Source organism: Protopterus annectens, chromosome 2.part0 (genome assembly GCF_019279795.1).
Source record: "Protopterus annectens isolate FY-2018-M chromosome 2.part0, PAN1.0, whole genome shotgun sequence".
Classification (NCBI taxonomy): Eukaryota; Metazoa; Chordata; order Ceratodontiformes; family Protopteridae; genus Protopterus; species Protopterus annectens.
Genome location: NC_056728.1, coordinates 1810920906 through 1810942511, shown reverse-complemented (window position 1 = coordinate 1810942511; position 21606 = coordinate 1810920906). Strand labels below are relative to the sequence as shown.

General features: G+C 39.1%; 1 protein-coding gene across 1 annotated transcript in view; it reads left to right on the top strand.

Annotated features, from left to right (window-relative positions):
• LOC122793639 (rho guanine nucleotide exchange factor 19-like) overlaps window positions 1–21606 on the top strand; it is a 1093308-nt gene that overhangs the window by 819995 nt on the left and 251707 nt on the right. Inside the window, exon 10 of the mRNA XM_044061848.1 lies at window positions 6061–6135. Coding sequence (XP_043917783.1) covers window positions 6061–6135 — 75 coding nt within the window. The remainder of the gene's footprint in view (window positions 1–6060; window positions 6136–21606) is intronic.

Here is a 21606-nt window from a genome sequence, read left to right as displayed (position 1 = left end):
GTGGTGAGAGACGGAGAGATTAGATGGAAGGAGAGGAATGTGGAGGGAATTTGTTAAAGTTCACAGAGAGGGCAACAGTCAAAATAATTGGGGAAGTTCTGAGTTTGTTGTGGAGGAGGATTCAGGTGAAACAGGTTATAGAAGATGGTAGCATGGAAAGGAAGAAGAATTGTGTCCTTTTGGGGAGAAGAATGGATTTGTGAAGTGAAAGGATATGTGGAAGGAGGGATGGAAGGGAGATTTCATGGCATGTCTGTCTGTCTGCAATGAAAAATTACAGGCTATGTCAGCAGGAATGGCTGAGGCATAAAATACTCAAGGGTTGCTCATTGAAAGCCCAAGAACTGCAAATGTGAGCCTCAGAAGGGTGAGAAATTATTCACAGTTTCATTACATACCAGTTCTCAGTTTGTGGTAAAACGGATTACCCCCCTTACTCTAATATACAGTAATCCAAGAGTTAGGATATGTAAATAGCAGGATGCTGACCAACAGTCCCCCAAGCAGGGGTTATAGGAAAGGAAAAGCCTTAAAATTCTAACAGCTAAGCTCAGAATTAACTGTTTTTCACCAGAATCACAGTTTAATTTCTGAAAAGTTAGGTCTTGCAGTATCAGTTTCTGCACTTCTGACAGGGATTCGTTGTCAGTGTTATAATGAGAAGGAAAAGGCAGGAGGAGGAAAAGAGAACGTTTAGTAAAAGTGGTGTCCTGATTATGAATTATGCTTAGGTAGGGATAAAACAAGGTACAATAAAAGTGATATGCAAACATTTGGGAAGAAAAGGAGGCATGTGAAGGGCTGGAGAAGCTGAAGCAGTTATAGACTGAAGAGAATAGTGTTCAAGCAGAAGTGACATTTTGGTGGAATTTTGAGTAATATATATTTAAAACCCAAAGCATGTAGGCCCAATAGGTAATATACATAAGTGTCTTTTGTGCAGGGGTTACTGCACCTCAGTGAGGATCAGGCATGAAGGCAGAAGTGAACTTGATGTGTACTGATGCTGTGCACGACAGAAAATGGATTACTTGTATATGTCAAGTACATACCTGGAGATAGTGCAAAGGTGTGAGAAGTATTAGAACTCTAACAGGAAGTGTACCATGGGAGATTTGTGAAGGAGTGGTGGCTTTTGGGGATAAATATGGAAGGCAGTTGGTTCTAAAGAAAGAAAGACTGAAAGTAATGTTGGTCATTTGTTCAGTCAAAAGAGAATTTTCTAGGCACTAGATAAGAGAGGATGGGAGAGCGTTAGGATATGGGACTGGGAGTCCTTGGTAAGGAGACTGCATAGACAGCAGTGAGCGCTGGAACATGAGTTAACATAAAGACATTATATGAGGCAAATTACTAATAAGATGTTTTTTCAAGAATGTAACACATTATGTCTTTCAATGAGCTTCTTGCTCTTTAAAACATCTTAGTTTTTCAAAGTCTTGTGCTAGTATTTTGAAAATTACTATTTCCTTTTAATTTAATACATTATACATAATTCACTAGCCTATGGTTTCTTTTGCAAAGTTTTTATTACATGTACTTAGTCTGTGTATTTCATGTATTGTTATTATTAAATGTACTTCATTACACAAGAAATTGCAAGCACTGGTTATGGTTGAAAAGACTCTTAGAACCAATCTCACCTGTCTAGTTTGTATATAAATTACTACAAAATACAAACATAAAATGGATAAATGGATTAGCAGGAAAGAAAGAGAGCAGAAAAGGGAAGATAAGGAGTGAGATTTTGTGAGTGCTAGGATTTGGAAATTGGAGTTGGAGTAACAGTTGGGAAAGCGCTTGCATTGCAAGAACAAGTACTCTGAAGAAGACGTGAGGCAATGTTTACCACCTCAGATGGTGAGGAGAGGAGACGGAGACACTAGAATTATATGGAGGGTTAACAGTAGGAAGATTAGAACTGAAATAACAACAAGTAAAACCGGAAAGAGGTACAATAACAAAGAAACCTGTAACTCAATTTTATCTAAATTATATAAAATAGCATTATAGCATAAATCAGATATACCAAAACATAATGTATTTTTTAACTAAAATGACTATCCGCATTTGCATGAAATTGACAGGACATTTATAAAAGTACATGTCCTTTATTTTATTTTATATATATATATATATATATATATATATATATATATATATATGTGTGTGTGTGTGTGTGTGTGTGTATGTATGAATGACAGCAGGATGTATTCTCAATGAGTTATTAATGAATGAAAAATTTAGTACAACTGATCAACCAGTACCAGCTTTTTCAGTATGAGATTGTGGTGCAGTGGGGGTTGGGGAATATACCCTTTCCCTACAGTAATACAATCTCAGAATTAGTATATTTAACTAGCAGGGAGTATGGGGCTGCAGGGGGAGATTGCCCCCTGCAAAAAAGTTGCTTTAGTTTTATTACTATTTTTTTTATCTTTGCAGACTTGATGTTTTATGGTCTATGATGGCTGGTGCAATGCTTTGCATTATCAATGAATAATTATGCTCCCACATATTTATGCATCTATCTACATAAAATATCTATATATAGGTTCATAGGTAAGTACTAGGCTATCTGCCCGAGGGCATCTATACGCCTAGCCAGAATGTGTTGGCTTTCGCCATCCCCTTAGATTAGTTCCCTGTGCCTCGGTCCAGCAGAGCCATTAATTCCCTGTGCCTCTGTCCAGCAGAGCCACTGCAGTGATCCCTGGGGTAAATGTTCTGTTTCCCATCCACTCGTCAAGGTTTCTCTTGAACAGTGTTAGTGAGGGGCTCTGCCTAATGAAGATTGGAATCCTGTTCCAAAGCATGGGGAGTCTCTGGGACAGGAATCTATCCCTCCAGCACGTCCTATTTATCACTGTGGTGAGGTTTAGATCCCTAGAGCATGTGGCTCTTGGTTTTCTTTTTTTTTTACGTGGAGCATGTCCATCAATTCTGGGTTGGACATGGCCTTGTATGTCAGGCAGAGATCACCTCTGAGTAAGTGGTATGCAACCGAGTACAGCTGGAGTTTCTTCAGTCGGGCTGCATAAGGCATATGTTTGAGGCCAGTAATCCTCTTAGTGAGGTACTTCTGGGGTCTTTCCAGCTGTTGCAGGTGTCTTGTAAGGTACATCCCAAATGGGGTGTTGTACTCTATGATGAGTCTGATGAGTGATGAGTAGAGGGGCACAATAACCTCTTTTGTTCTAGACGCGAACCCTTTTGTGATTAGGTAGGCCACATAGAAGGATTTTCTAACCACCTTGGCAATATCATTATCAAAGGAGAAATTACTATCTACTTGGGTCCCCAGATCCCTTATTACATTTTCTGTATTTAGGGGACTACCACATATGTGGTAGTTCGCGGGTACTTTGTTTTTTCCAAAGGGGATGACTATGCACTTTTTGGCATTTAGCTTTAGGCCATGATTTTGACACCAGGTATCTGTCTCAGTGAGACCCTTCTGGAGGATGTTTGTATCAGCTGGAGAGTCAATTATGGCCCCAGTTTGCAGTCGTCTGCAAACTTGAACAGCCATAGTCCTCCTGTGCTTGCCTGTACCTCTGAAAAGTATATACCGAACAGGAGAGGTCCCAGGACTGAGCCCAGGGGGACGCCACTTGTAACTGGTTTAGAGTTGGACCTAGAGCCTGCAACTCTCAGCGTGTGGGTTCTACCCATGAAGCAATTGGCAAACCATCCCGTGACATAGGGGTTTATGTTCAGGCTGGTGAGCTTGTCTATAATACCAGAATGGCGAATTGTGTCGAAAGATGGTGTCGAAAGCAGAATGGGGAATGGTGTCTATATATATGTATATATAGATTAAGATATATATATATATATATATATATATATATATATATATATATATATATATATAAATATATATATATATATATATATATATATATGGGTTCCATACACTAGATCAAATTTTCACTAATTCGAAATAGTGCATGGAATGCTCACTGCAACAAAAGTGTACTTAATCAAAAGTGCACTTACGTGAAGTTCAGTACAATGAACGGGTGTTGTACTGAACTTCCATGCAGTACTCACGGACCTTAGGGATAGGGCACAGGTCATAGTAAGGGGATAGCCCGTAGAGCTATCCCCTTACCATGACCCGTGCCCTAACCCTAAGGTCCGTGACGACTGCAGCAGAGTGAAGGACATAGCAATGTCCTCCACTATGGTGCAATAGTCACGAACCTTAGGGTTAGTGCATTGGTTAGGGTAAGGGGATAGCTTTACTAACTATCCCCCTTACCCTAACCCGTGCCCTAAACCTAAGGTCCGTGACCATCGCACTATTGTGGATGACATAGCTTGTTTATTTGTCCTCCACTATGCTGTGGTGTTTTTGGTGAAGTGCACTTATGCAAAAGTTCACTTTCGTTAAAGTGAACTTTCGCAGAAGTGAGGCTTCCTATTACAAGTTCGAAGTAGTGAACTTTCGTTCTTGTAATAGGAATCCATATATATATATATATATATATATATATAGATAGATAGATAGATATCTGGAAGGATTCCATATAGTCATATATTTGTAGTATTAAACATCTTTAATGCTGGCAGAAGTGATTGAATAATCATTTGATCACTTTTGCTGGAATTACTTTATGGGAGGTTGCAAAACAATGGGAATAGGAATTTGCTCTTTTCCTGCTGTTGTGCAACTCAGTGACGCTATGCATAAATTTCAGGGGGTATTGGGGATGCAAGTGGGAGCTTGTCCCTTGCAAAAACATAGGTTGTTGTTTTTTTTTTTCTTTTTTTCTTCTTTCTTTTAAATTTCAGTTCTATGGGATCAATGTTTTGCCATTCACGGTTTTATACTTCAGTATTGTCATAAATTTACCCTGGTCTGGCACCCCTGTCCTTTATGTACAGAGGCTGTCAGTAAGAAAAGTATTATCGTAACTGTCACCCCCCCCCCTTACAAAACTTTACTTACCTTTCTACTAATTCCCCCCCTTCTGTATAGACACCCATGATACTTGGGACCCAAAAAGTTTAGGGATCAGAGCTACACTTGTAAGGGCCTTAGTGTTCTTTAGCCTAGTAACAACCTATGAACCTATTGTGTGTGTGTGTGTGTGTGTGTGTGTGTGTGTGTGTGTGTGTGTATGTGTGTGTGTTTACATGAAGGGAACATAAGGAGAGTGAGTGGGTTGGAGACTATTTCAATGTTTCTTGCAAATTGTGCATGAATCTGTCTTGGGTTGGCTATAGTTTATATAGGACAGAGACCTACAACCATGGTAGACAAAATGCTGTTATTTTTTTCTTTCCTATTTAATGTATCATGAGACTTTTGCAAAGGAGATATATGCTATACATTCTAGTGTGTGATTACATATGCTTGTACCTTCTAGACTGGATTGTGCTTTTTGTTAGAACCTTGTGTAGTACACCTGTGGGAATGCATGTACATGCAAATGTTATCTGTCTGAATCTATTTAAAAAGTGCTATAAATATCACACACACACACACACACACACACACACACACACACACACACACACACACACACACACACACACACAGACAATCAAACAAATATGCACGAGTCATTATCTAGTGCTATTTGTCTTTCTATTTATCTTTATAGTTCTATATGTCTATATATATCAGTATGCATATGTATAAATGTTATATAATTGTGTGAATATATGTATTTATATATCAAGAGACAGGGAGAGAGTTATAGACTGTGTGTGTGTGTGTGTGTGTGTGTGTGTGTGTGTGTGTGTGTGTGTGTGTGTGTGTGTGTGTGTGTGTGTGTGTGTCTCTGTGCCTTTAAAGAAAGAAAGTATAACTGTTGTCCAAATGCACAGAAGTTGCATTTTTTAAAAAGCATGACCTCCGGTTTTAAATCCAAGTATGTTATAAGATATATAGTATATGTGTTCTTTTTTCTGCTAAAAAAACATAAAAGAGGTTGTCAAAACAAATTTCAAAATATCTAAGAAATGCATGCAGATTGAAAGAAGCTGTGCTACTTAGGATGCTTACTGAATCCTTAAGTCTAATGCCAATTTGTTTATTTCCCTCAGAACATTCTTAAGCAAACAACACAAGGGTCTCGTGATGAAGATACAGCCACAAAGGCATTTAATGAGCTGAAAAAGGTAAACGAAAAGTATCATTATAGAATGTTACAAGTATTTCTGAAGGACAAACATAGCGCTCCAAGGGTCCTTCCTGAAACTATTGTTCTGTGAAGAATAGCACGTCCTGCCAGCAAAAAACAGGTAAAGCAGAAATCTCACTTTCTGTTCTGTGTCACAAAACTTCAGTGAATTCTGTAGCACTTTTATACGTGTCAAGGACTTGCATGACATACTTTATGTAAACTTAGAATTCAGTTCAGCACTATATTGAAAAGTAATAGGAAGTTTAGATGGGAGAAAAAGTGATAGGTATGGCAAGGAAAGAGTTTTTACCATAGTCCACTGTTAAGGGTTATGGTGAGAATATAGCCAGCCTTAGGCATAGGCCAAATAGGCGGCCGCTAGGGCACCGCTTTTGCAGGGGCACTTTTCCAGTATTCATTTGGTGTAGGTAGACCAGGATGGTGGCACCAGGTGGTGTGGTGGGGGGCGCCATGGATCCCTTTTGCCTAGGGCACCAGTTGACCTAAGGCCGTACCATATTCCTATATGTCAAGGTATAGTCAAGACAGTGAAATCTGAAAGACCTTACATTCTCACCAACACAGAACAAATTCCACTGTACTCCACATCCTATGATATGTCAGTATTGGTGATGTAGTTTTTTTTTTTTTTTTTTTGTATTAGTAACCGATTGCAGAGAAAAGGCAATACACTGGGAACTGCTAACCATTGGCAGTGGTCTGAGTATATTCCTGTCTTGCTATATAAAGTATGCTTTAACATTCTTTTCATTCTAAAGGAGAACACAGAGATATGTGAATTACATCAAAAGCCGGACATGTTTTTTATTTGTTTTAAAACAAGATGCCATCTGCTCTACACTGCCCTGCCTTACTAAATATTAAGTGGGAGAATCAATGGAAGATGTTTGGCACTCCTGAATCAGCACTAACCTTTTTGCATGCTAATCTAATAACTATGGAGATAAACAATGAATCTAACCCTACTTAGTCAGTCTATTACCCTGGTTTTCAGGCTATCACAGTATATACTGGAACATACCAAAATGTTAAGTGCCCGGGGAAGTTTGCAGCCATACCACTGAATCAGCAATCCAATTCAAATGGATTCATGAGTGCTGGGAGCTTGACTCGTAGTGAGCGAAGTGACAGCCCTAGCTGACTAATGAAGCACTTACATAAGCAACTTGCTTTCAACTCGGTGAACATATCCAGTACTGGGTTATCTGAATCAAATAAGGTGAGAGTCAGTTTCCAATGAACCAAACTTAATTCCTCTCTGAAATCTTCTCGTTGCAAGTAAGGCTGGTATGGAAAAGTTTGTTAAAGTTAAAAAAATCATCTCCCAAGCCAAGTGAGATTAACCAAAAGACTAAATGACTGCTTAGGAGAACACATTCACGATGCAAACTTCATTGCTTTTTCTTTTGGAGATTTATCATTGGTTTTTATTGATTACTATTTTCTGATTATATTGCACCATCTTGCTCATAACTTGATTCTTAAGCCCTATGGAACTAAGGACTAGCTGTAGCACTTGTTTCATTTATTCATAGAATATTGACTGTTAACTTCTTCTGTTGCACAATCTCTGCAGAAGTAAAAGCCATCCAAATATTTCCACATTAAAGTGATCTGTAACTAATGAAGAGGTCGCTGCTAGCAAACAACTTTATACTTCATTGTTTGTATATGAAACAAAGTGCCTGTTGCACTTGAAAAATAAACTGCCTATGTTAAATAAAAAAAAAATACAAGCTAGTAATATTGCAATAGGGAATGGATGGCAAACTGATAACAGGTTCATAGTTACTAGATATCTCCTCCAATGGAGGACATTCTCAGGACTGCAGCATCCACCCCATTTAAAGTACAACACAGTACAGTATCAGAAGACTTTTGTACTGTTTATTAGAAATCTCATTTCTATATAGAAGGCCAAGTTTCTTCTGGACTTTTTTGATGGTTTGAGCAATATGGCGATAAAATTTTAGGTTGCTGTCAATTACAACCCATAGCAATTTGGTTTGGGTTATTGAGGTGATTATTGTTTTATCTTTGAAGAAGATGTGGAAGGTTAGAGATGGTGAGGGATTCCTAGTTGGGCAGAAGAGAAGAAGTTTTGTTTTATTGAGATTTAGAATTCATTGGGAGTTGGTCAACCAAGTTTCAACAGATAAGAAGGAATCTTGGATAATGGTATGAGGCTCTTTGAGGGAGGAGGCTGAGCAGATTGGAGTGGGGTCATCTGTGTACAGAATCACTGAGGCATGGAGTGAAGCTGACTGGTGAAGAGAGAGAATAGAGGGGGGGGGGGTCTGAGGATCTTTAATTCAGATATTCTTTCCAGAATTTAATTTAATCTTTATTTAAGTGTTTAACTGGTTACTTTCACATTAATACTTTTAATGTGGTCTTTCTTCTCCATGAAAGAGAAGTCCATCAAAACCTGGTTGAGAAAAGAATATATTTTTCTGCCAGGAATGCAAGCTCACAAGAAAGCATTAAGAGTTTTGGCTTCATTTTGGGAGAGCACACTTCTCTAACGTTTGAACTCAGAATCGAAGAAGGGTATGTTGCTAAGGATAAAAGCAGCTCTTAATTTGAAACTCTTACGGAATACTATGGCTAAACAAGGTAGGTGGGCTTTAGGTTCTTTTCCACTAAGGGTACATTGAAATGAGGTTCAGTATACAGCCCTAACAAAAACAATCCTTTCTTATTTATTGAACTCTTCAATGTTGTAGAAGCACTGACAGACATGGCTAAAATTGTTTTAGCTGGGGATTTCAGTGTCACTTCTGATTCAGGGAGAGATACACATAATTATTCTAGTGAGAGACATATTATGGTACAAAAAATGATTAGAGGCTAGCATGCATTTAGCTTTGGCTGATATTTGGTGGATAGTTAACAGCATGGATACAGTATACAGTTACAACTCAAGGTATTTCTAGTAGCAGAATTAAGTATTATATAATCTCAGCTGATTTACTCAGTTCTGTGACAGCTTTTCAGATTATTCCAACCCCAGGATCAACCCATGGCTGGTTGCTGATATACTGAAAAGAGTGGAACATTTTTATCACTAAACCTACCTTCATGCCAGTTAAGATCTGATGGGAATCCATAACACTGGAACTTAAGAATCTGTGCTGTGGACCAAGAATTCCTCATTAAATTCATACAAGTCTGCAATTATTGCACTTGAGGCCAGAGTCTCAGATTTATGGAATAAGTGTAAATGGGAGAAATTTAAGAAATCTGAGACCAAAAAGAAGTGCAAAATGGCTCACTAGGAACTTAACATTGCACTAGAAAAGTCACAATTTTTCTTGAATGTGCTGCTTCACAAGCTTGGAAGAGGGTTACAAATCAGATCAGCAGTTAACTTATAAGGTAAAGGTACACAGAATATTAAGCATCATTTCAGATACCAGGGACTCCCCAAAAGGGGATTTGGTGTCCTCGCTATCTGACATAAATAAAATATGCGTTAAATACTTTCAAGATTAGTATAATGGATCCAACAATATCAATAAGATGTTGGATATGGGAACTATGAATACTATGCTCAAGGAAGCAGAGGTCTGATGGGCTATATCTACAACATTTAGAGGCAAAGCTTCAGGCTGCGATGATCTTAATGCTGAACTTAAATGCTGAACTTTTATTATTTTTCAAAAATCTTTTGTCCTCTGGCTTAACATACCTCTTCAGTTCTTTCCAAACCTCTCAATCTATAACTGAATCCTCTAATATCTCTAATATTATGGTATTACCTAAGCTAGGTAAAGATAATACTCTACCAGCAAATTATAGGCCAATTTCTTTAATCAGCACAGACTATGTTAAAATGCTTGCTAAGAGACTGGAGTCTATAACATCTGACCTCTTCTACTCTAATAATCAGGCTTTATTAATAGTAGAAGCAATACAGATTATATAAACTTCCTTATGTTGTACTTCTAAGGCCTTGGGAATGTTCAAAAGCCAGCTTTGGCATTATCTGTGGATTTTGAAAAGGCCTTTGACTCTCTGCAATGGAACTATCTGTGGACAATGCTACAACACACGGAGTTCCCAAATTAATTTATTGATTCAATTAAAGCTCTCTATCACTCACCCCAAGCCTGCCTTCTAATCAGTAGTATCCTCTTTTGTCCATTTCCACAGTGCAAGGGAACTCATTGAGGATAACCTTTGCCCCCAACCTTATTTCTGTTAGCTATAGAGCTTTTAAACAGGTTATGAACTTCCTCTCATAACTTCTCAGGCTGGTCACTCCATGGGATACAGACAACAACACTGATGTTCACAGATGATTGTGTTAGTTTCACTAGTGATCTAATCAAGAATATCCCACACATCTGCCAGTTGGTAATGGGATTTGGTACCATATTTGGTTTTAAAACAAATGGACACATGACAGAAAAGATGTTTTGTGCTACAAATATACCCTTCCTCTTTAAATCGGCAAATTCTTTGCTGTGCTACTGTGGTATTAAACTCCACTTGGATATCCAAAACATGTTTCAAGTAAATCTAATGGATATTTCCACAGGGCCACTCCTGGCAGCATTTACATTTGTCCTGGACCATATTTCTGCTGTCAAGATGTTTATTTTTCCTCTACTATTTTATATCTTTTGGCATATTCCATCCCACAATCTCATCCATGGCTGAAAAAAATAGTTCTTTAATAGATAGTTTTATTTTGAATAAGAAAAGGAAGAGGGTTGACTGAACAGTCAGGTCTACACCTACCTATTTTTCAAGCCTACTGATTCCTCACTAGGTCTTAATTAACTTTCACATCTTTTTTTTTTCCCTTAACAATGGTTCACTTCCCAGCTGAGTTACTTGCTACACTCAGTCTCTCCATGGAGGCTAAGCTGATATCCTAAGTCACTCCCTAGTATTTGAAAATGTTCACTTAAGATTGGTTGACCAATCTAATACAAAATACAAATTACTTTGAGGTTTGGTAACTTCATAGTCAGTTATAATTAAGGGACAGGTGCAGTGCGTTGTCCCCTGAATAGGGAGGCATGAGAATTTTTTGTCTCCATAGTCTACAACTTTGAGGGTTGTCTGCTTTGCTAGATGGATTGGACCAAGTGGGCTATGTACAACTGGTCTGAATCTAAGTGTACTGGATCAGTTTGAAAGCCTTTTGAAGATGAGTCATTGAAGAAAGTAGAACTGAAGCAGACACTGACTTCTAATAGCATAATGAGAGATTCTTAGGTATGGTATTTAATTTATACAGCTAAATAAGCATGCTTGTTTATAGCCTGGAATGTAGTTAGATGTAGGAGTATTTCTAAAATGTGGTGTCTCCTTTCTGAGGCAGTACTTTCATACTGGGTCTTCTGGAAGGACACTGACATGTCTGAATACAATTCTTAACCATTTTGTGGCTGCTTCATAGTGTATTGAGTGTACACACCTCAAATTCCTCATCAGGCACTTATCTCCTACCAGTCAATGATCCTAAGAAATTTTATTAAAATGTCATATTTTGTTTTATTGATGAAACTTCTCAGAACTATTTTACAAAATGAGCTTGAAATGCATGGATGACCTTAGAAACAGATTTAGACTTCAAGATTGTTTGAATATTCATAATCATGCAATGGTATTATAAATTTTAGACTTGATGTCTCAACCACAACTGTAAGTTGTATTTAGAAAACAATCAACAGTAACACAGTAATCGAACCTGTAGATTTATGTAACATCTTTTACTGAAGCCTACCTTAACCTTCATTTTGAGATGGATGAAAATGTATGTGGCTACAAAATCCCACAGTTATTGTTTTAAAAACTGATAATTAACTAATTTATTTGATTAAGTACTGCTTAGCTGAAATACTTAAACTGTGGTATTTCCTTGCCTGTCTCTTATTTCCCACTTATTTTTTTCGCCATCCCCCTTTTCTGGCTTCATATTAACATCTCCCTCTCTCTCCTTACAGTCCCTTAAACACATTCAAAGGTCCAACAAAAAAAAAAAAAACTGAAGCAACTGCCTGCATACAAGAACACAAAGAGCGGAACCCCATACAAACCAGTAAAACCACTGCAAGTTCTACTTTTATCAACAGACTGTGAGCAGTGTACGTCTATTACAATCTTCTCTCTGCGATACTCCTAGTGATTTTTCTGCTGTACACACTACTGGCCCCTCCCCTTTTCCTCCCATTTACTGTAACAAATAAATACAGTACTCCCCTCTTAAATGTGGTACCAGAAAATCACTACTCTCACACAACCCAAGCTATCCTTGCCCAGCACACTGCCTCACTCTTCTACTCCACCACATCCCTGTCTCACTAGCCAGCGACATCCACCCCAACCTCAGACCCATTTCTAACTTCAGTCACACCAAACCCTCCACTCAACCCACAAACTCAAAGTCCATTTGCCTTACAACACTTAATGCACAAAGCCTAAAAATCAAAATCCCTAACCTCCATGCCTGGCCCTCCCATAACAACCCTGACATTACTGCCATTTCTGAAACCTGGCTGAAATCCTATAGAAAAGATAGTGAAATCCTACCACCAGGTTTCCAAATCATTAGCAATGACAGAGCCCACAAAAAAGGAGGTGGAGTAGCAATATTCTACCCCACCTGTCATACCATAACTCCCTACTCCAATAAAATACCAACCTTTCCCAATGCTGAAATTATAATAGGTTTACTAAAAATAAACAACCACAAGTCCATATGTATTGCTGCCCTCTATATTCCCCCTGGTGATAATACCAAAACTCTTGAAAACATCCTGTCCTGGTTCTCCTCCAATATAAAAAATTAAACCTATATACTCGGTGATACCAACATCAACTGGAATATTATTAACTCTCAAGCCCCATTCCACACAATCAACTTGTACAACTTCTCCCAACTAATACAATCTCCAACCAGACCAAATAAAGATGGTACCTCTGGTACCATCATTGACTTGATCCTAACAACTCACCCAAACCTTATCACCAAAGCCGGAATATTACTTGATTCTCTCAGCGATCACCTACCAGCCTTCACCGACCATCTCCCATCTCCACTGCATAAACAACACCACTACATCAAAACCCTCAACCTCTCCTCTTTCAACCCACTAACTTTCACTGAATGCTTAAAGCATACTGACTGGTCCCCTCTAAAAAACCTTCCTCTAGATAATGCTATTTCCTACTTTAACCACTCATTCCTAACCCTTCTCAATCAGCAAGCCCCCCCTCGAACCAAACACATCAAAACTAATCCCTGCCCATGGTTATCAAAAGATACTAAACTAGCCTTGCACCAAAGAGACAAAAAATGGAAACTATATCAAAAGCATAAAAACCCTAACACCCTCCTAGAGTATAAGCAACTATGAAACTCTGCAAAAAAAAATGAATAAATAAAGACCGCAAAACCCACTACTCCAAACTCCAGTCCTTGCACTCAACAAATCACAAAAAATTCTGGGACTCCATCTCATTCATGTTGCATCCTGGCAACAAAGAAAACCACTGCCCAGACCCCAACCTCTCCAACCTTGAAACAGCCAGCCAGTTCAACCCATTCTTCATAGACTGCATAGCTAAACTATCAGCCTCCTTCGCAACCCCCTCCTCCCCCAACCATCACCCCAATCATCAACCTTCCTCCACATCCTTCTGCCTCAGGTGCATCCCCACAAGCACTATAAAAAGACTTCTCCTCCTCAAACTCAAACCCTGTCGCAATGCACCCGACAACCTTCCACCCACCTTCCTCAAACAATCTGCAGATAACATTTCCTATCCCATCTCTATTCGTATAAATAGATCCATACAAGAATTATACGCCCCTTCTATCTGGCGCCATGCTTACACCATCCCCCTCCACAAAGGTGGCAAAAATACTGATACCACCAACTTCAGGCCTATTGCCATCCTTTCCCCTCTTTCTAAAATACTAGAAAAAGCAATACAAGCACAACTCATGGCACACCTAACACTAAACAATCTTCCCTCCCCTACCCAACATGGCTTCTGCCCTGGCCACAGCACCATGACTGCCGTTCTTTCCTTTCTTGAAACCATAAACCTCAAATGCGACTCAGGCAAGTTCGTATCCACACTATTCCTAGAACTGTCAAAGGCCTTTGATACCATCTCACACACACTACTTATATCCCAACTCTCCACCCTACACCTCTCTCCCACCACCATCGCCTGGTTTTCCAGCTACTTGTCCAACCACTAACAAGCTATCCAATGGAAAACTTCAACCTCCCCCTTCCTTCACATACCCACAGGTGTCCCACAAGGTTCTTTTATTGGCCCTCTTCTCTTCAACCTATTCATTATCAACTTTCACCAATCCATCCCAGACTCATCTATCATCCAATATGCAGGTAACTCAACAATCATCTGCTCAGCCTTCTCCCCCTCCTAGCTTCTAGCAAAAACTCAACTAGCCTTCACCAAAACAGAAACCTGGATGCAGTCTAACCATCTGGCACTAAATGCAAATAAAACCAAACTGTTTTTCCCCTACCAAAAACTCCATTAACAAATACACATTCACCATGCATTGCCAAAACAACACCCTCCTTGAAATTGTTCCCAACACCAAGCTTCTCGGTATCATTATTAATGAAGAACTAAAATTTGACTCCCACATCCACTCCACAATCAAGAAAATCCACCAAAAGTTAGGTCTCCTCTACAGGCACAACCGCTTTCTAAGCCCATCTACCTGTCAAACTCTTGCATCCACCTTCCTACCCCCCTCCCTTATGTATGGTGCCCCTCTCTTCACCAATCTCCAATTTGACCTTCAGTCCAAATTTGAATCCTGCTACCACAAGATCTCCAAATTTGCAACCAATTTAAAAAAATTCATCCCACCACTGCCACTCCCTCCTCACCCTCAACTGGCTTGAACTACCCAACTACCTCAGTTACCTACAACTCACCATTGCCCACAAGCTCATCTTTAAACCTGCCAACTGCCCAGCTCTCACTACTTCCTTAAAACCTTTCATTCCCAACCGCTCACTAAGATCCAAAAACCAAAATCTGCTTCAGGTCCACAAACCTGCACAACCTCCTGGCCATCTACTGCTGTCTCATTCCTTAGCTAAACAGTGGAACTGTCTCCCCACACACCTATGCAACCTACCTAACCATACAAATTTCAAATCTCAGCTACTCTCTCATCTTTCTTCCAAATGGGAATGCCCTTGCCATGCTCCAACTTAACACCCCCCCCCTTCCACCTTGCACTGACTCATCCAACTACCTCTACTATTACTTCATCCCACTCAAAACAATCCCTCCCCTACTAAAAACTAATTTTCTCTCTAATATATATTGTACTATTGTATACTCTCCAGTCTCAAATATACTATTACCCTCTCCATGCATCATATTTTCCTAACCTACTAATGGCTAGAAGCTATATATTTTGAAATGTTAAACCTACACTTGAGTTTATAACAACAATATTCACTTTATGTAATGTTGAAATTTCTGTATTAAATTATCTCTTTTCATTTTTGTAACAATGTGAAAAGCCAATTGCAAATATCTGTAAATGTTTAATTAGCTGTATGAACTATGTCCTTTTGTAACATGTGAAATGTAACTTGTAATTATTGTGGAGCTTTTCTCCCCGGGCCACCACTGGAAATGGGCTCTTCTTGGCCCAGTGGACTTCCCTGGTCATCAAACTTAAATAAATAAATAAATAAAATAATTTATGAATAATAAAACAAGCTAAAAATACTTTAATCTGACTATGACAACTTATATGGGGAGGGGTCATATTGTGGCCAAGGCAAAATCTTCAAACACTTGTCCATTGTGCTTCTGACAGGATGCCACAGTTATGTCCTTCACTGTCAGTTGTTTAAATTACATAAAGTGTAAGCTTAAGATTAGACTAATAAAAATAAAAACAAATTTATAAGAATTAAAGTAATCTCGGTGGATATGATTCTGTTCAAATCTCTCAACCCTCTGTCCTGCTTATTTCTTGCATTTTATTGCAAGCACAGGAGCTATTTAACTTGAATAGTATCATTAGTGCTGGAAGACTAAAACACTTTTTATATAATACTGTCCTCCTTTGTTCTTGTTTTATTCTAATAAAAGTTGTGTTTCTACCAAATTCTGTTGCTGAATTATAATGACAACCAGTGGTCACTGAAGAGAAACATAAACCCACTGATTAAAAGATGCCAGATATCTGAAACTATGAGGAGCCCCCAATGGGCCTACTACAGATTGGCCTCATGTTCACTTTTCCTCCCATTACCTTAATAGATCCTGATACATGAAGTCACATTGTCGTACAGCAGCTACTTCCAGTTTTTCTATAGATAGATGTTGCAGTGGAGAAAGGAAAGTACAACTGTGTAAGTTGCACTTACTATCACAGTACATGTTAACATGTTACTAAAACAACATCTCACTGAAAACCCCAGTTGCATGCCTCCTTATTCTAGCAAAACTGTTTCACATGGCAAATATTATATACTTATGTAAATATCATACTGTTACACCATATGAGTTATCCCTAATCTTTAGTATCATAGTCCACACATCTATACAATTATCTTAACACATTTTCTCTTCTCTGTCACTTTCTACTTTTAATCTTCTTATTTCGGCTTTTCCCTGTTAGGGGTCACCACAATGGATCATCTGTCTGCTCAAGACTGGCAGTGGAGTTTTACAGTGTCGAGTTTGCCAGCCCAGCACCCAACCTTCCACAGAAGGCACACACACACACTCACACCTAGGGCCAATTTAGAGTGTCCAATCCACCTACTGCATGTCTTTGGGATGTGGGTGAAAACCGGAGCAGCCGGAGGAAACCCCCGTGACCACAGGGAGGACATTCAGACTCCACACAGAAGGCACCCCAGCCGCGAATCAAACTGGAGAACCTCTTGCTGTGAGGTGGCAATGCTAACCTCTGCACCACTATGGCCACTACCATTAAATACATGCCACCTATAATCTGCATATTCCCACCAACTAGCTATACGATTCCAACTATATCTATCCTACCTTTAAGTTAAACTCTCTAATTCAACCTTCGCACTGCAAGTACCCTTTTCTACCCCCCAAAAAAATTGAGCTGTATTGTTAAATATTTCTAACGCTATAATTTTCCTACATGCTAGTGCTCTATTGTTACTGTATTGTGCCTTTTTACAATATATGTGCTATTTAGATTTGCTTTATAAGTAATTGTTTACTTACAAATTCATGTAATGATTTTCATGTAACTTGGAGTTTTTCTCCCTGGCCCCTGGCACACCTCATCACAAAAGGTTTCTCATCCAGAAAAAAAGAGGTCATTGTTCCCCTCTACTCATCACTCATTAGACCCATTATAGAGTACAACGCCCCTTTTGGTATGTACCTCACAAGACATCTACAACAACTGGAAAGGCCGCAAAAATACCTCACAAAGAGGATTACTGGCCTCAAACAGATGCCTTACTCAGACCGTCTCAAAAAACTCCAGCTTTACTCCGTCGCATATCGCCTACTCAGAGGCGATCTTTGCCTAACATACAAAGCTATATCAAACCCAGAGCTGTTGGACATGCTCCACTTAAAGAAATCCCAATCCCTCCGAGCTACATGCTCTAGGGACCTAAACCTTGTCACCACAATAAACAGAACATGCTGGAGGGATAGATTCCCGTCCCAGAGACTTCCCATACTCTGGAACAGACTACCTATCTATGTCAAACAGAGCTCCTCATTAGCACTCTTCAAGAAGAATCTTGATGATTGGATGGGTAATAGGAAATTCATCCCGGGGATCACTTCTGTGGTTCTGCTTGACAGGGGCACAGGAAAATAATTTTATTGGGAGGTGAAAGCCAGGGTACCTTTTTGGCTAGGCTTGTACAGGCCCTAGGTCCAATAGCCTAGTACCTACCTATGAACCTAAGCCCAGTGGATTTTCCTGGTCAACAAATGTCAATAAATAACAATAAAATGTTTGACTAAAGCACTGCTGCAGTAGCCTTTGCTATATGGGTTATATCTTGTGAAGGGTATACCAGCTGTCCAGCTTCGAAAGCCTTTGGCTACCTCCTCCACACTCAAGCCTGGGCTGCTGTTAGCTCAAACTGACAGTGGAGAAAACAGCAGCCTGGGCATCAACACTCCTCAGGACTTTCTTGTCAGTGGAGAAAGGGAAGCTACTTGTACTGAAAAAAGGGTAAGTTAGGAACTCATAGCTTTAACAAACAAACTACAGATAGAAAGAAGAGGCTGGAAGGGGTCTGTGGCTACTGCTTCAGTTATTTAAGTCAGCATCTACTGGAAAGTTCTACAGACATATCTGTGCTATGTTAATCATAAATTACTGGTGCTGTAGCCTTACTTACATGGGTAGATAACCACAGCTTATCCTACCTGGGAGAAGGAAACAGGATTAGGATCCAGGAGCCCCTGGAAAACAGTCTCAAGTAATCTAATTTGTAGTGTTTTGTAAACGTATGTACAGAGGACAAAGCAGATTCCTCTAGAATGCTTCTAGAGCCCAGCTCTTTCCATTAGGCCATCAACAAAGACAAGGCTCTAGTAGAATATGCCTTGACCCTACCCGAAAGTGTTTTAATATGGTATGAATTACAAAAGGTAATAGCAAGGGACAACCATTTGAAGTTTTCTGTTTTAGCACAGGTTTCCTTTTTTCTTACCCATTATATTGGAAATCTACAGATGCTAAGCCTTTCTATAGGACTTAGTTCTGTCAAGATAGTACCCGAGTTGCACGTCAACATCTAGAGTACAGAGAAACCTTTTTCCCTGTTTTTTTACTTCATGAATGAAAACAGGGAGATTGATGGCTTGATTCGATGTAAATTAAGAAACCACTTTTGGCATGAATGAGGAGTTCTCAAAGTTATCCTGTCTCTGTGTAATACCAAATAGGGTTCCAAGCTTTCAACTCAGATACCTTTCTTGCAGAAGTCAGAACAATGAGAAAGGCAGTTTTCCAAGTAATGAACTGTAAAAATGAGCTGGTTCAAAAGGAGACATTCTTAACTTTTCCAGCACTAAGTTACAATCCCAAGAAGGTGCCACCTGTTTATATGATGGTCTTATGTATAAAGCTGCTTTCAGAAACTGCTTGGCCAAAGTTTGAGAAGAAAGGGAGGATCCATGGGCAGACAAGCTTAAATGGCTGACAAATGAACATTGGCAGAAGAATAAGACAGGCCAGAGGAAATTAACTTGCTTAAGTAATGTAAAATCAGTGTTACAGAAACTGAGAGGGGGACCCTGTTTGTTAGTGTGACACCAGCTGACAAAACTTTTCAACTTACAGATATAAGATTTCCTAGAAGCAAGCTTTCTTGCATCCTTTAGTACCTGCTTCATGTCCTCACAAAAGAGATGCTTGCCCAAAACATATCAAAATTCAATCATCCAAGCAATTGGTTGTAGTTGGCTCAAACTGGGGTGTATTAAACTCCCCTTGTCTTGTGTCAGTAGATCCAGTTTGTGAGGAAGCTTGTGGTAATTGCCTTTGGCCAATGCCAAAAGAAAGGAGAATCACTGTTGCATGGGCCAAAATGGAATCACAATAATTATCTTTGGAGAGCCTGTCTGGATTTTCAGGATGCCCCTTGATATTAGTAGAAAGGGTGGATGTGTGTAATAAGAAAGCATCTCTTTTCTAGGGCTGTTTGCAAGGAGCTCTGGAAGAAAATTTGCTTAGCTGTCTGATCTGAACAGTGAAAACAGATCTATCTGAGATTTTCCCCACTAGTGGATGAAATCCTGAAAGACCCCCCCCCCCCATTTTGTTTACATTTTTGAAGGTCTGTCCTGGTCCTGCTCAGCTTGTCTCCACTACATTTTGCTCTGTGGAATTGTAGGAAGCTTAGCTTGTTAAACTGTGCTGAAATGGGACCACCCCTGCTACTACAGCTAGCCTGCACAACGTAAGACCTGGTGTCCCATTGTTTGTTTAAATACCATATCTCTGGTGTGTCTTCTGTAATCACATGCAAAAGTCCTGGGGTCTACAAATGATGAAGAGATTCTATAGCATGGATCACAGCCAATATCTCTTTGATACTGATGTGCGTTCCCCTGTCTTGGTTGCTCCAGTGGCTATTCACTTTTACCCCCTCTAGATACTGATCCCCTTGCAAAATTTGATGTATCTTTTCTCACAGATTGACTAGGGGATGTGAGAGAAAAGTAGACATATGTTCTGAGTGATTTTCTCAGTCCAGCAAAGAATATCTGTCTTTACAAAGTCTAAAATTGGACTGTAGAAGTTTAATGGATGAAAATGCTGGGTCCTAGCAGTTTGTTTAGATGCCATTAACGTTTTATCATGGGTAATTTGCTATAAGGATAATGAGAAACACAGAAGGCATGAACTTACAAATCCTGATACTTCCTCTTGCTGAAGTTGGGAGATGATGAGAGAAGCACAGGAAAATTACCAGATATAGATCCACTTTGTCATGGGTGAAGAATGCCTTTTCAAAGAAGGAATCCAAAAGTTATCCTAGAAAGACAATTTGTTAAGAAGGGGTCAGATTTTACTTCTGAGTGTTGATCAGAACGCCTAGGTCTAGTATGTGGTTTGTTGCCCATGTAAGGGATTCCTGACACTTGGGGGAAAAGACTCTACAAAGATAATTAAGCCAGCTAAATAAGGACAAATGTGTATACCCTGCAGTTTGCAATGGGTTACCACTGGAGTTAGACATTTTGTAAACACCCTTGGAGCAGTAAATAATCCAAAAAAACAATGCAGAGAACTGATAACATGGTCCAGACACATGAAATCTTAGGAACCTTCTGAACTCAGTGGCAATGGGAATATAATGAGAAACATCTTTCAAATCTGGTGTTACCAAAAAGCTCAAATGAAGGATAAGAGATAGATAACAGGAGCTGCAGAGTCAACATTTTGAACTTTGGAACCTTAACAAACTGGTGAAGATAGAAATATCTAGCACTTTCTTTATTAATACAAATTGTCCATTCAGCATTCAAGCAATTTTAGAAAGCTTTTTAAGTCTTTTTTCATGCAGTAGCATTATAACAAAATAGTTGAAGCATGTCAAAGTATTAAAAGAAAAACAGAAAGGATAATGTCAGTATAAATACTAATTCACAGCATGTTAATGCAACGTTTTGTATTTTACAGGCCAGCAATTAAATGTTTTATTTTGTATGCCATCTAAATATCATTTAAAGAAAATTACCAAACAAGCTTCTTTTCCTACCCTTTCATCATTTTCTTCCAGACTGGAGCAAAGTTAACACATTTCCATATTTCTTCTAATGATTACTTTTAAAGTCGCAATATATGTATACTAAGACAAGGAATTATGATTATTTAAATACTAATAAGGTTTTCCAAACAGCTCCCAGTGAGAACTGTCTGTTGTTAACAGTTGAGGTACAGGCCGTGCAA